The following is a 17,049-nucleotide window of genomic DNA, read 5'->3' on the forward strand; positions in this document are numbered from 1 at the left end:
TTATTTGCCTTTTGGGTATATACCAGGTGAAAAAATTTGGGTATTTACCCAAATTTCAATATACTGGATACTTGCCCATCACTGACCTTAGCCACAGCAACGCATAGCCGGATCTGCTAGTGTATGACATAACATTTATAAAAATATTCTACAAGGAAAACAATGCTTAACATATTCTAAATACGCTATTTATTCAAAGAATATAAATACATCAAGATATCAAAAAAGTAATAAGTATTCATAAAATCTATTCTATAGTTAAGCAAATAAAAAGACAAATTAACTCATTTGAGGAGCAAAATAAAGAAGTAAATAAAATAATAAAAGTTAACATAAAACCGAAAATAAAGCAAATCATGTAGGCATACAAAAATACTAATATTAGATATAACAAAATTAACTCGCTTTTTAATAATAGCTGCTTTTAACAAATATAATAATCAAATAGGGTTTATAAAACGATTTCTAAAAATATGAAAACTTAATTTCCTAACAAAACGTGAAAAAACATTGTGTTAAAGGAAGCGTATTCTGAGTATTGCCTTGGTCTAAAATATCTTAATTGCACAATTTGAGTCAATATTAACAGATTTCTTAACAATTTACGAATGAAATATAAAAAAGAATTTCAATAATAACTTAATACATATAATGCCTTAACCATAATCATTTAAGATCAGACTAACCTAAAAATCATAAGGTAACAGCTTATACAACTATAAGAATGCCAATGTAAAGTTAAATATATATTAAAAACATTTATTAAACCATTAAACTGAATTTAATATTCCTTCGATAATAAATTATACAAACCATATAACATGTTACACTAAGGGCCTCACCAAAGGTTTTTTTTTTCAAATTCTCAACAGTGTTATAGTAAGAAATTGTTATTTTTTCAAAAATAGCAAATTACAACATTAATATGTATTTACAGTAATCTTTATTTTGTTGCATATAAATTTATATAGCCCTTCTATTTTTCAATGTCCGTTCTTTAAAAAATTAAATAATTAAATACACACAATAAAATTAAAAAGCTTCAAAACCATTTATAAAGGAATTTGGAATTATGTATAATGGTGTAAAATCCAAAAAAAAAAACAAATCAATTTAATAATAACAAAATAAAGTTTGACATATCTTTAAAGAAACATTTCTTAACCTTTTATCATTAATATTAAAAAAATATTTAAGATAGTCATGTCATACTCCTTCTACTACATTGAAGTTTGTGATGTCAAATTTAAGCCGGAGCCCCATTAGGCAACACCCTACATCACGCTATCCCACGTCACCCCACGTGTTGCGACGTGGGAAAGGGTGTACACATTTGTAACACGCTTATTCTCTAAAAAAAGTAGAATTAGAATTAGAAAAATTATCAGTAGGGATGCGAAAATACTAGAAGTATCGATACTGATACCGATACTTTTTTCCCTAGTATCGATACCTACTATGTATTTCAGGAAAATATTTTAACTTCTACAGGGTGGCTCAAAAAAGTGCGAGTGGATCGGGATGATTTTTTTTAATGGAACACCCTGTATATTATTGCATTTTTGGCTTCCTTTCTGATCACTTTACATAATCCTAAGATATTATTAAATATGTTTGCATAGTTTCAAAAATTTTAATAAATAAATAAAAAGTGTTTTTTAAAAAAATTATTAAAAACACAAGAAATGTTCTGAAATCAAAACTATACTAAATATTTACTATGTTGGTCTGTACTTACTTTACTACAAATATCGTAATCTTAAACCATAAAGGGTGTTCAAAATTCTATGCCAAACTTTCTAAAATATCAAATAATTTTTCTTCGTTTTTTGAGTTTTGAAGGTTACATTTAGGTGCCCGGTGGCGTAGAGGTACAGGCTCTCGTCTATCAATCTCAAGGTGTGGGTTCGATTCCCACACCCGGCATTTCATCAGCCGACTATTTTTTATTAAAATAAAAATAGTTTGGGTACCTAGGTCGACTCAGCCTTAAATGAGTACTTGGGATTCACAATTCTGAGGTAATAATAGGCGGTTGAAGCGTAGTGCTAGCCACATTACCTTCCTTGTATACCGAACGGCTCTAGTATAGCAAGCTGTACCTTGCTACTCCCAAAGCGTTAAACGCTATATACGGGAGCTATTATTATAAATTTATATTTTAGAAGTAAAACATAAAATTAATCATAGAATTTGTGTTATTACTGATTGAACACTCAAAAAAATATTTTTGTTTTCTACTGCAAATAATTCGAAAATAACCTGCAACATCTACGAAGTGCGCTTGCGTAGGATCTCTGATTAAATTAGGGATTAAATGCAGCAAATATGTGCTTCAAGGTCAGCCACCGGATCCACACCTTTACCTTTTTTATATAATTACATTGTATTTTTGTTATTATACCAGTACACAAATATATTCAGAATCGAATATTGATATTTAATAAGATCGACCTTTTGTTGCCGATTTTTTCTGGATCTATCTTGTTATGTCCGATGTTAAATCGATTCAAAATATCGATTTATTTTATTTTTGGGGTATCCCAACATCAACAAAAAAAGTAAATAGCTGCGGGGCTAGACAGGCAAGCGGGGAACAACAACACCGTAAGACGCGTCGGTGAGATCTGGGACAGATAAATCGCCCATCACACGTGTGATAGCGTGAAATGGCGTGGCATGGGGTGGTGTGAACCTAGTGTGTACGCAACACATGTTAATTAAATGGAAAAACATATGCACATATATTAAGGACGTGGGGTGGCATCGCATGGCATAGCGTGGCGTGACGTGGCGTGTTGCCTAATAGGGTCCCAGCTTTATTTACCAATATATTTTCGGGACCTGTGATTTGGTAATTAAAAGTAATATCCGCAAACGAGAAAAGTAACTATCTATACCGGGTGCGTCTCAAAAGTGGCTCACCCCTATAACTTTTTATTTTTTCAGATAAATAAACGAGATTTGGTATGTTAGTATATGACATAAATTAGGATTGATTGGTGAATTCAATTGTTTTTGGTCACTTCCGGTTTTACCGGAAATTACTACAAATTTTGATTTTTAAATGGCACCCTCGGTATTTTTTTACTTTATTCTATAGAAAATGACATTCTGAATAGAATGACATATCATATGTCAACTTTTGACATTCTCGCTTGATAAAAAATTGTATTTTAAAATTCAATCTAGGGTGCCATGGCTATGTTAAAAACACTAATTCTTCCTCAAAGAGCCTTGGAAAAATAGATTCGATCATCTAATGTTTTTAGTGTCTTGTCCTGGTAAGTTAGAAAATGTTCTAATCGTATTTTTAATCATATCTCATTTTTTTCAAATGGAACGAGGGTGGCTCATTAGTATATTTGGAAAAAGCATTTTTTACGAATAATTTGATACCACACACTTGGTATTTCAAGTCAAAACCGCAAGTTTTAATTTCAAATAAAGCATATGCGAAAATCTCAAAAGTTGACATATGATATGTCATTCTATTCAGAGTGCCATTTTCAATCGAATAAAGTAAAAAAATACCGAGGGTGGCATTTAAAAATCAAAAGCTGTAGTCATTTCCGGTGAAACCGGAAGTGACCGAAAACAATTGAATACGTCGACCAATCCTAATTTATGTCATATACTAACATACCAAATCTCGTTTTTTTTAACTAAAAAAATAAAAAAAAATATAGGGGTGAGCCACGTTTGAGACGCACGCGGTATTACGGTATGGTAAGAAAATTGAGTAATATAATTTAGAGATTAATTGAAAAAAAAAAACATTTGATAAGGTTTTTGCTGACACAATAGACACATTTAAAAAAAGAAACTATACAACTAAAGTCATTATAATGAGAAAACTGTAAACTAAATTGCTCTAATAAATAAAGTCTAAACACTTAAATCTATAAAAAACGTTCTAGTATATTTTTAAAAAATAAACACAAAACAATAAATGAAATAAGTCTTACCAATTAAAACAGCAAAAAGCTAGGCCACCCCAGTATACTTTGCCGTAGCTTCTTTGGGAGTTACATTTATGTTGTGAATAACTCTCACATGATAAAGGAACGATGACATCTGGATAATGCGATATGGACATTTGGGACACTAAATTTAAAAAGTGAAATCAATTACAATATTACCATCATTAAATATTTTTATACTAACCTTTAAAACATCTTCCCCGTCTACATCATGCGTCTTCATGTGGGCGTCCATGGATATCTGACGATTCGTTTTGAAGTCACACTTGTTACATAGTAACCTGGGCGCACCGTGGTTTCTCTTAATATGCCTTTTCAAGGTATTGATACATTTGGATTTATATTTGCATTCCATACATCTGTTTTGACAATGTATTTATTGAGAATGTATTAGTTGAAAACCGCGAATAAAAAAACTAAGGAAACAAGACCAATTGCTTGAATAAAAAAAGCTAGCAAAATTTTTTTTTGAAGTAAAAAAAGTAAAACAGCTATTAAATAGTGACATACAGACCGGACCACCGTTGTGGTAACATAGGCAGAACCGGACGAATTAGCGTATACCCGTCCGCCGGATAAAAAGCAGGCGAAAAATGCGATAAAATAAAAATAGGTAGATATGTATGTGATAAGAATGTTTCAGAATTCGTATTTATTCGTGTTTTAATAGCCAAAACGAATACATAGATTCTCGCGACAGTTCTCGTGTAAAATTTATTTTTTTAAGTAAAATAATGGATGTTTACGAAGTTCGTGAGAAAATTCAAATTGTAAAATGGTATTTCCAAAATAGGTCTTATCGGGATATACAAAAAAATTTTCCACAAACTTTTGTAAACAGGCCAATTCCATCTTTACCTACTATATCAAGAGTTATTAATAATTTTGAAAGACATGGGTGCGTGTTCCCACAAAAACACAAAAAGCCTGATGTGTTGATTAATGAAGAACAGGAGTTAAAGCAAGTGTTCATTTGTGCTACCGCGGATCAAAATCCCACGTTTTCAAGTAATCAAATTGCTGAGGTGGTTGCCCTGCCCACAATGCCCGTATTGTTCAAGAATATTTGAACAATACTTTTCCCAACCGTTTAATTAGTGGACATGGAATAGTTTGTGGCCCGCTAGATCACCAGATCTTTCTCCCAATGATTTCTTTTTGTGGGGTTGTGTAAAATCCAAAGCGTATGGTCATAATAGGGCTAATAATATGGATGAGCTTCAAGTAAAAATACAAGAGGCTTTCCAAACTATTAGCCCTAATATGTTAGCCAATGCCAGACGGGGATTGTACGATCGCCTAGGCTTCTGTCTAGCACAAGAAGATGGTCTTTTTGAACACTTGTTATAACTTCTTTTTATTTAGAGTAATATTTTAGTTTTTTTGGGGTTTAGAGAATTTATTTATTTATAGTTTTGGCTTGTAAACACACTCAAATAATAAATATTTAAGTATTTTTATTTTAAATGTTACCTTAAGTGAAGGTAAACACTTAAAATGAAAATAATAAATACTCGGCACTTCTCGCGTCGTATTCCTAGTTTGTCACGACCGACCCGTCCAAGCACAACTGCAACTGCGTACTGCCTGACCAGCCGACTAGCCGGCAGTGAATCTCGAGTACGAACGCAAATCGGGTAAACGTAAATTCGTCCGGCAACTAGCTATGTTACTAGTAGCCTGGTCTTCTCTGTATAATGCTGTTTTACTATAAATGTTATTTTCAATTTATTTCTGTAATCTGTACATTTTCTATTTCCTCAATAGCCTGCAAATTTTGTGGAATACCACCCAAAATACACACTTTTATGCAAATGCCTAATAATGTTAATGCTTAAATTTATTTAAGAAGAGAAAAAAATTTGAATCTAACCAACAATTCGTATTTATAGTGGTTTACAGTAATTTTGTTAAATTATATGGATATTCTCGTTGATTAACTTGTTTGAAATAATGAAGATGTCCTCCAATGAAAATGCGAGTTGCTTGACTCTAATAATTCTAATTCTGAGCTAAATGCTTTACCGAGACCGTTATTCAGAAGCTACAAATCTATCGATCAAAATATGCATGAAAGTTTACTTCCTAGCATATAACCAGAGAATACTGGTACCGAGGTACAGTTTCAAGTTTATTATGATACTTTTCTTACCTTTAAATCAAATGTTTTTTGGTGTTTGCGCGTTCCTTACCACTTTTTTTTCGCTAGCTCGTGGGTCAAGACATGGTCAAGGCCGTGGTGTATCACGGCCTTAAATTTTTACTCCCATCGCGCGTAAAGAAGCTTCACTTCAAAAATGTAATGTCACTGATAATGCAGAATGCAAGTCAGTCATATTAAAGTACCTTCATGGTCTTGCCAATTTTTGGTTGATACTCTTTCCTTAGTCTTTTTTATTCAACGGTTGATAATAAAAGTAATATAGTCTCCCCAACGAGAGAATAATATGACATAATAGTATAATAGGTTCGTTCTCACAGCTGTAAGAAACATATATATTTCCAACAGATAATCATGCGCAATAGGGTAAAACGCGTTCGCACAGAAATTTTTGATTGTTAGCTGACGGCCTACCCATAAGAGCATGAGAGGATTTACGTCCCAGTATTGAAGGACAGAAAATCGAGTCTGAATTGTTTCAGGACATAAGTTCATCCTTGTTTAGTCCAACCTCTTACAACACAAGGATAGACTTCTGTAGGAAATGCATTGAAATTCTATAGCCATCCTTCAATATCGGGACAGAAATTTAAGCGGTACCCTCGGTATATTTTATTTAAACGTATTTGGTCAGACCTGTTCGCGGAACTTTTGCAAGTAAAGTGTCTGGCGCATGCGTATTGCGACCCGACGTCATTACTTGGTAAACTTAACCTACAAAACGTGAGTTGTTTTTGTTTAGTGTTTTTTTTTCTTCAAAAAATAAAGAAAAGAAATGAGCGATTTTGAATCTTCCGAAGAATCTGAGGCGTTTGAATTTTCGGATACAGACACAGACCTAGAAGAGCTGATGGAGGAACGAGTCAGGCCGTAGGAGTTGTAGTGGTAGGAGTAATTAGTGGTATTAGATCAAAAAAGAAGAGTAGGGGATTTTCTGTTTGCACAGACAGTTTGAAATCGATCAGAAACTGCATTATTTGACTGCTCATTAACACCGGTTTGGAAGAAGTCACAAACATGTTGGGAACACGCTGTGAGAACAAACCTAAAATATGACTGTCGCTAAACAAACATTAGATTTGAAGGGTTCAGGGAAAAACTTGATAAACGCTAATTTCTTAATTTGAGGATTTTTACAATATTATAGTAGGTCTAACTGGTCCCTACAAAATTTATAAATATGCAGGGAATAAGTTGTTAAATCCTATGATATATGCCTAGTAAAATATAGAATTCATGGAAAGAGCCTGAAAATCACCAGCCGGCCAGTGCTCCCCTGTAAAATTAGTGAAATGGCGCTTATCATGTTTTTCCTTGGACCCTTTATTTTTTTAATATAAGAAAAATATGTGTGTGTGTGATTTGGTTAATTGCAACCAAGTTGTTTAAAATACCTACCATAAATATTCCACTTGGAGGCAAAAATAAGACAAAAAATTTATTATTATTATGTACTACAAAATGACAGTCCCTACCTTAGAGCAAAAATGAATGAAATCTCTAAATTTAATGATTCAGCTTTTTAAATATATATTTTTTTAATTTTCTCTCAACTCCAGATTTCTCCAAGGTATGGAAAAGAAATAAATTTTATCTGTAAAACTTACTTGTGCCAGTCCTCTTCACGTAATTTAATGTGACATCGGACAATATGAGTTTTCAGACCATTTTTATAAGTAAACTCCTTATCGCAATGTCCACAAATGAATTTGGTAAATCCTTTTGAATTCTGGTGCATATGTAACAGGTGAAATTCAAGATTTTTCTTATAAATGGAATTAAAAGAACAATTGTGGCATCTAAAATGATAATTTTTATGTAGTATAATAAAAATATAACTTAAAGTGAGGTTATATACAAACTATGCATCGTCTGTCATCGTTTTTATACAATCCTATTGGTTTATTCCAAATATGACAGATCAACGGACGATGCATTACGGATGCTATAGGCTTGGTGCATTCTCCGTGGGTGCTGCCACCATCTGAGAATATTGTATATAAATCTTTATATAAAAATACATGGGTTTAAATAGAAAAGTATAGAGCGAGTATATGAAAAAAAGTTTATATAATTATGCTAAAAGTGTTAGGGAGTATAATTTGTGAAAATTCTAAAAAAAAATAAAAAGTAAATATTTTGATATCTTCAGAAGGTCTAACTTGTATATATTGAAGCCAATAAAACTTTTTAAATGAGTTCAACTGCGGTAGCGAGCATAGTTTTACGGACTGGTTCTGCTAGTGGAGGCATAACTTTGGCTATTTCAGCTATAACGAAATTTTTTGAAGGTATCTATACTAATATATAAAATCCTTAAGTGACTGACATACTGATTAATCACGATCCTGCTCAAACCACTCAACGTAAGAAGCTCAATTTTGGCATACAGGTTGATTCTAGGATGTAGAGGTTCGATAAGAAGGGATTTTTCGAAATTCCAGTTCCAAGAGGGTGTAACCACCCCTCAAATATTACAATATTTTTTATTTAAAAAACGAGCAAGTTTCCGAAAAAATGCTTAAACACGTATATTTTATTTTGTTTTTTTACATATTTTAAGATTTTTTAAAAATGTATACATGGTGTTTCGAAAAATCTGGTCATTGATTAATCACGATCCTGCTTAAAGCGCTTGACGTAAAAAGCTGATTTTTGGAAAACAGATTGACTTTAGGGTGTAGAGGTTCGATAAGAAGGGATTTTTCGAAACTCGAATTCTAAGGGGGTGAAACTATCCCTCAAATATTAAAATATTTTTTATTTAAAAGCCGGAGAGTTTTTCGGAAAAACTCTTAAACACGTATATTTTATTTTGTTGTTTTACATATTTTAAGATTTTTTATAAATTTATATAGGGTGTTTCATAAAATATGACCATTGAGTAATCACGATTCTGCTTAAACTGCTTCACGTTTAAAGCAGATTTTTGGCAAACGGATTGACTGTGGGGTGTAGAGGTTCGATAATTAGGGATTTTTCGAAACTCGAATTCTAAGGGGGTGAAACTATCCCTCAAATATTAAAATATTTTTTATTTAAAAACCGTAGAGTTTTTCGGAAAAACTCTTAAACACGTATATTTTATTTTGTTGTTTTACATATTTTAAGATTTTTTATAAATTTATATAGGGTGTTTCATAAAATATGACCATTGAGTAATCACGATTCTGCTTAAACTGCTTCACGTTTAAAGCAGATTTTTGGCAAACGGATTGACTGTGGGGTGTAGAGGTTCGATAAGGAGGGGTTTCTCGAATCTCAAATTCCAAGAGGGTGAAAACGCCCCTCAAACATTACAATATCTGTTATTTAAAAAACGGTTAGTCTTTCGGGAAAACGCTTGGACAAGCATAATTTATTTGGTTATTTTACATATTTTGAAATTTTTTAAAAAGTCATACAGGGTGTTCCAAAAAGTTGGGTAATTTCTTAACCACGATTCTGCTTGAACTGTTTGACGTAAAAAGCTTATTTTTGGCAAACGGATTTTTCGAAAGTCAAATTCCAACGCGATGAAACTACCCCTCAAATATTACCAAATTATATAATAATATCGCCATATTGTTTTTTCTCATGCTGACATAAATGTGAGAAAATTTTATCCAGTTTGTATATTAATGGAAATGCTTGCTTTGCTTTATCATCACCATTACAAATGATTAATTCGACGCGAACGAAGTCGCTGGTACACGCTAGTATAATTATAATTTTACAAGATATTCATAAAAAATATAAGCACTAGTTGATAAAAAAAGTATACTAAGTATATATACTGCAAATTATATTTTTTCATCTCATAGTATATATCTATTTAATTGTTTGATTATGTAATAGGCACTTTGTTTACTCACTTGTTTCGTCGAACTACTTGAATCCATTTTTGCTCTTGATCAAATTGGTGTGAGAAACTGTAGATATAAAATGTTGTTTCGGGAGAGTTGAATATAAAGGAAAGTTGAGTTATTGAATGTTATTGCACCCAACAATGCCTTAATTAGGCCCTCCTGTACGCGTTAACATTTTTTCAGCAATTTTATTAATATTTGAAATTGTCACAACAACATTGACGCCTAGTTCCGGTTCTTTTTCACCTATTTTTTACTACCCTAAACAGCGTTGCATCACACAAACATCGTAGTTTCAATACCTGCACTAGTAAAAAATAAAATACTTAAATATTATGACAATGCCCCGATTTTAATATTATTTCAATGCGATCGACAAAAACGGTAATGGGACTGCGTAAAATACTTTATACCCGGTACTTATAAATTTCTGCCGTTGGAGCGCTGCGGTCGGAATTTCTAAAATGAACTGAAATGCACCAAGCCAATATAAACCTACACTTGTGCAATATACAAATATAACTTACTTGTATACATGCAATTTTTCTTTATTATGCATACGATCATAATGCCTGTCAAGCTCCCTCTTGGTTTTTCCTTTATATGAACAAGTGTCACATGGAAAAGGTTTCTCTACTTCTGTATGCACTAACTTAACATGAGTTTGCAAATATTTTTCTTGTTTAGTCATAAACTTGCATAAGTGACAGGTGAACACTTCTTTTGAGTGTTTTTTAATGTGAGCTACTAGCCTTTCCTTTTGAAAAGTTTTATAATCACATTCTGCACATTTAAGAGAATAATCTCTATCAGCATGTATGGATCTTATATGATTATTTAAGTTATGTTTACGAGAACATTTTTGTTCGCAATATGGACACTGGAAAAATTCAATTTCTTCTGGTTTTTTGTGGACAATATAATGACTCTTCAACTGATGTTCATACTTAGATTTATAGGGACACTCTGTACAAGCAAACCATTTAATTTCTTTTGGATCCAAATGAACAAGACAATGTCTTTCCAAATTGGCCTTTGAATGACCTACATAGAGACATTTTGTGCAAGGAAATACTTGTTTTCCACCTTCCCTGTAAATAGATACAAATATTTATACTCAATAATTAAAAGAAAGCAGTTTACAGGACATAAAAAAATCAAAATATGTTTTATTATTCAAGTAAGATTTCGACAGACCATGACAGAACAAAGGCAAGTTAACTATAGATGGGTGTATATACATGGTGGTTCGAACTGTATTCGGGAAACTTCGACAGCATATTCCGCAGATATAAATAAGTAAAAAAGTTCGTATAAATGTGTGCCCTAAAATGGATTCGTTTCGGAGATACACGATGTAGAATTTTTATTTTATTTCGATTTTTTCGCAACAATTTCTAAACTAACATTGATACTTCAATGAAAATTGGTGCCTGGGAATTTTTTGACATGAAACATTTGATTTTGATGTCAATATGACTCCTACTTGTAGAAGGCGCCACCTCAGCGGCGTGCGGTCCATGGAAGCGGGGGAAGCACCGCTTCCCTAAACTTTTTAAAGATAAAAAAAATAAATAGTTAAACGTTAATAATACTGTTATTTTATAACAAAAGATTAATTTAATTTGTTAAAATTATTTATTTGAAACCTTACATAAACGTAGTAAATTTAATTAGCCTTTTACTGCAAGGGTGCGCGCTTGGAAATCGCCGCCGGTCGCCTATTTCATGTAGGTGGTATTGACTATTAAGCCGGAAAATCGCGCACAGTTGCTAGCCACGGCAGCGATCTTTCGGCCGCCTTCCGCGACTTTTAATTTATCGGGACGGGTTCGCTTGCGATTTTATAGGTAATATTGTATTTTTTTCGGATTTAACTTAGTGTTTCCTGTTTCGTTTGTAATGGAGGGTCAAGAAGGACAATCTTCTGCTTCTGCTAGTGTGGACAATAATTTAGACTGTGTTTGTCTTGTATGTGTGTTATTAAAAGAGGGATTTTCTAGTCGGTATTTTAAGAAAATGTAAAAGTAATGTCTCGAAATAGGGTCTTTTACCGATTCGCTTCCCCGCCTATAATTGTCACCGCACGCCGCTGAAAAATGAACGCACGCTTAACGAAGTTTTTTACGTAAGAAAGGTCTCTTGGTAAAGATCGCTACGGGTAATTGTTCTCGAGATATTTGGAGTTGAAATTATCAATACCTGTCATCATTGACATAAATTAAACATGTTGATTAATACTTATTAGACTGAAATAATAAATTTGAAATATATTTGTACCACAATTCCAACAGAAACTGTTTTGTCATCATTTTTTTGAAGAAAAAATAAAAAAAAAATAAAAAATTTATCTCGTTTCAGTAAAATAACTATACATTAGTCTAGCTATACATTAGTACTAGCCTAGCTATACATGTGTGTGAGATCAATATTATAATAAAAAAAAAAATATAAAATATACTTACTCTTTACACAGAGAACTTAAATCAACTATCTCAGTTGTCATAATATCAGTGCCCTTGAGTTTTGCCTTAAATCGTTCAGCTTTCTTAACACGTTTAGTCACTCCGTTCTTATTAGCCTTCTTACTTTTCTTCTCCATGTTATCTTTTAATTTGTTTAATGATTCGTTCTTAAGTTCATCTTCACCATCTCCTGTTGGTTCCCTTTTTATTATTACTAAAACAAATAGACCTTGGACTTAACTTTAGGTGTACAGGGTGTTTAGTGTTGTTATTGTTAGTAAGATTACGATATTTATAGTAGTGATGGGTTGTTATTTAACTATCTGTTATTTTATAACAATTATTTATAAATAACATAACGCAACCGTTACTACTTTTAAAAAATAACAGATATAAAATAACGACACGTAGAGATCGGCCGCTCGTGAAAGGAAAAACGAAGTCGGCGCTCTGCATCACCACGAAATTCTATGCTGCTCAAAGCAATTCCAAAAAACAACTAGTATGGATGGAAAACATGTTATTTCGTCAACCATCGATACAGGCGGCGAGACAACGGACAACGGAGTGGGGAAAGCGCTACGGCGAACGTAGCTGCTTCGGTCGATACCGTCAATGGTCATATTTACAACAGCTTAAAAATAATAGGATATAAAAGCGGGTTTTTGAAACAGTTGCGGGCATAACGCCTGGCCGTGGAGATAACAGGAGTGGGAAAGGAACGCTGCTGCATCGGTCGATTTCGAATGGCCAAAACGTTCATTAAGTCATCCACTACTATTATTGATACACCTAAACCCAACTACAAACATGGAACTATCAAATCTAATAAGCGCACTTAGAAAACATACCCTTACGATGCTGTCGATCCGCTCGCAAGAGAACGCAGGGAAATTTGCTAATACGCAAAAATACGAACACTTAAAAATTGGATTTTAGTGTTGATCGAAAAGTTGCGAACAATTTGCAAGGAAACGAATAGCCAAAAATTGCCCCCCTGTATGTTTCAGTACTTACTTATTAAGTTTCAATATTTAGGTATATATTTATTCTGAAAAATTTTCAGAATAATATTTTAAGATTTTTTAAAAATGTATACAGGGTGTTTTGAAAAATCTGGTCATTGATTAATCACGATCCTGCTTAAAGCCCTTGACGTAAAAAGCTGATTTTTGGAAAACGGATTGACTTTAGTGTGTAGAGGTTCGATAAGAAGGGATTTTTCGAAACTCGAATTCTAAGGGGGTGAAACTACTCTAAAATATTAGAATATTTTTTATTTAAAAACCGGTGAGTTTTTCGGAAAAATTCTTAAAACACGTATATTTTAATATGTTGTTTTACATATTTTAAGATTTTTTAAAAATATATACAGGGTGTTTCATAAAATATGACCATTGAGTAATCACTATTCTGCTTAAACTGCTTGACGTTTAAAGCTGATTTTTTGCAAACGGATTGACTGTGGGGTTGAGGTTCGATAAGGAGGGGTTTCTCGAATCTCAAATTCCAACAGGGTGAAAACGCCCCTCAACTATTACAATATTTGTTATTTAAAAAACGGTTAGTCTTTCGGGAAAACGCCTGGACACGCATAATTTATTTTGTTTTTTTTTACATATTTTGAATTTTTTTAAAAAATCATACAGGGTGTTCCAAAAAGTTGAGTAATTGATTAACCACGATTCTGCTTAAACTGCTCGACGTTAGAAAGCTTATTTTTGGCAAATGTGAGAAAATTTTATCCAGTTTGTATGTTAATGGAATTCTTGTTTTGCTTTATCATCACCATTAGAAATTATTAATTCGACGCGAACGAAGTCGCGGGTACACGCTAGTTTAAGTGTAAAATTAATTCGAACTCTAGTGTGTAGTTGGTTTACTTATGAAGAATATACTACACATTTTCTTATATTGCTATTTTTTGACAGCAAATGGTAAAATCATAACTAAGAGCTTCTCGCCCGTCGAGTGAGATGCACCCTGTTCACTGCAACGCAATTCAGGATCTACGCGGATCGAGGGGCAGGGCGTAGGTATATACTATAGACGAGTGGCCGAATTTTGGCTTTTTTTATATCGCAATTTGTAAACAGCGCTTATTTGTAAATAACCACCGTTTTTAGAGAGGTATTTTAGATAACAATCGATATTTAGAAATGTTTTGACACCCTGGAAATACTACCACCGAGCACGTCATTGTTGCAACTTGCAACTGCGTTAATACGCCTGGCGATGACCGTCTCATACTCTTTCAGATATTTAGCAGTAAAATAAAGAAACCTGTTATATTTAAGCTGTTATTTTAAGCTGTTTTTTATAAATAACTATAACAGTTTCAACTGTTATCTAAAAATAACAGTTTTGCCCATCACTAATTTATAGCAAAATAAGTATAGACCATCTAAAGTAAATGCCTAATATAGTTTTGATTTCAGGGCAGTTCTTGAATTTTTAATAATTTTTTTAAAGGTTAAAAAAATATATTTTTTAATTTATTTATTAATATCTTTGAAATTATAGAAAAATATTTACTCATATCTTAGGATTATGTAAAGCGATCTGAAAGGAACTCAAAAATGCAATAATATATAGGGTGTTCCATTTAAAATAAATAATCATCCACTCACACTTTTTTGAGCCACCCTATAAAAGTTAAAATATTTTCCTGAAAAAACATCCTCGCACATACTTTAGGTTTGTACTTATACAAAATTCTCAAGTTTTTATTCTAAGAGCTACAGATACCCAAAGAACTATTGCCGGACCCTGTTGAAAAACCAGTAAGTACCTATATACTTTGTGTCGAATAGCATGAACAATCAATGTATAGAGAATGTTCTCGTTTGTACTTATATTTACATGTTTATTTGTGTTCATACATGTTCTTATGATGAATGATTGTTCACACACATATACATTTTGTGCACTTAATATTACAGAATATGAACAAAAAGAACGTGTTCAGCGATGGCTATGAAATGAAGATCGCTGTCATTTTATATGTAAAATTACATGGGAAATGGCATCGATCGTCATTCCTAAGCGAACTGAACGCCGCTTTTTTTTTTATCATAAGGTATTTGTGATATTTTCTACAGATCATATTAAAAGAAAAAGATAACTTACCAGCGTTTTGAGAATTACAATTGGTTATTTCAAAACTATTTGAGTTTTTTGAAAATTCAAAATCTTCCTCTTGAGAGTCATTTTCAATTTCTATTTTCACAGTCACTCGATTCTTTTCTTGAACACACCGAGATACTAAAATTTGTGCGTTTTGATTTTCATCAATACCTGAAGATAATTTTGAATTAGGAGCACCACTGACCCCCTTAATTTCTTCATCTACATAATTTAAGATTAGTTGCTCCTCTTCTTCACCCATATTTTGATCACTTTGTTCATACAGGTTTTGCTTCTAGACTATTATAAATTCGTTTTAAGATGGGTGTATTCAATTTCTAGTTAAAAAGTAATAAAGCACTTTCAGGAAATTATATTATTCATAAAATTGTTATAAGTTATTGTAACAGAAAAGGTTAATTATTTTCATAAATTTATTGTATATTGTTTAAGTTTATCCAAATAAATAGGTCAACTTTAAGATCAACATTCACAACAGTCCTGTAGAGCTTCACTATCATATTATTCCCTCAAATATAAATACACATTCTATAATTGACTAAGTAGATTGGACCCATTCAACTAATAGACGCCAATAAAACAGAAACAGACAAAATAAAACAATCGGAGTGGGGTCCCTAAACTTTGCATAGGCTTTATAGTCTAGAAGCAGCAACTTTTAATGAATACAAGCACCTACATAAAATAAAACACTACACAAATAATAAGTTGTTCCCTCTAAAATTAAGTTGCTTTGCTAAGTCTAGTTTGTAAACGGACGCGTACTTCTACACCTTTCATACACCTTCAACAACACTTCACTCAACCAGACTCAACCAAAGAACAAAAACTCAACATTCAACATTCAACATTCAACCATGAACAAGCTGAAGTTGGCTGAAGTTAAATCCAAGTTGAATCTGTTGAATGTTGAATGAACGGAAGTGACATGTCAAATTGTCATTTAAAGGTACACCACAGAGCGCCAGTTAACAGTTTATTCAAAGGAGTAAACCAAAGAATATGAGTAACCATTGATCAAACTTCTTTTAGATCATATATAATTTTGAGGATTTATTTTTCTGGGCAGACCGCGTTTAAACAAAGAAAGCTTGGTAGACACCCGACACCCCCCAAGAATAGCCTTGGCAGCAACCATGGTACAAAGAAAACAAGGTATGATCGATAGCGGCCCCAATTTCGTTAAGTTTGCGCATACCACCTGTGACGTCATACGCCATACAAAAAAATATCCATCTTGTGCAATTGCCACTAATAAAAAAAGACCTAAAATAGGGAAGAATTAGGACATAACCCTAAAAGTTATGTCAAATCATCGTGCTTGACATTTGAAAAATTATTCTGACATTTATTGTGTCATCTGTTTGACAATTTGAAATTGGCGCGCGGAACTTGCCGACCAATGGTGCCGTTTATCACCTGTGACGTAGTGACCAACCTGCGCA

General features: G+C 32.7%; 1 protein-coding gene across 10 annotated transcripts; it reads right to left on the reverse strand.

The window, feature by feature from the left end:
• Nucleotides 1-3,640: 3,640 nt before the first annotated feature.
• LOC115875936 (zinc finger X-chromosomal protein-like) lies at nt 3,641-16,522 on the reverse strand. 10 transcript variants are annotated; one of them, XM_030891540.1, is made up of 7 exons: nt 16,378-16,522; nt 15,587-15,754; nt 12,458-12,671; nt 10,520-11,083; nt 7,752-7,943; nt 4,168-4,342; nt 3,641-4,107 (listed from the first exon to the last, which is right to left on the reverse strand). In XM_030891540.1, the coding sequence occupies exons 1-7, from the start codon at nt 16,382-16,384 to the stop codon at nt 3,988-3,990; spliced, it is 1,440 nt and encodes a 479-aa protein (XP_030747400.1). In that variant the 5' UTR covers nt 16,385-16,522; the 3' UTR covers nt 3,641-3,987. The 10 variants fall into 10 exon arrangements, with proteins under 10 accessions (XP_030747400.1, XP_030747399.1, XP_030747397.1 ...); XM_030891539.1 differs by having other exon boundaries at nt 15,587-15,805; XM_030891537.1 differs by having other exon boundaries at nt 15,587-15,883.
• Nucleotides 16,523-17,049: the final 527 nt, after the last annotated feature.

This window comes from Sitophilus oryzae, unplaced genomic scaffold (genome assembly GCF_002938485.1).
Source record: "Sitophilus oryzae breed Bouriz unplaced genomic scaffold, Soryzae_2.0 scaffold_1396_pilon_pilon, whole genome shotgun sequence".
NCBI classification, from domain to species: Eukaryota; Metazoa; Arthropoda; class Insecta; order Coleoptera; family Curculionidae; genus Sitophilus; species Sitophilus oryzae.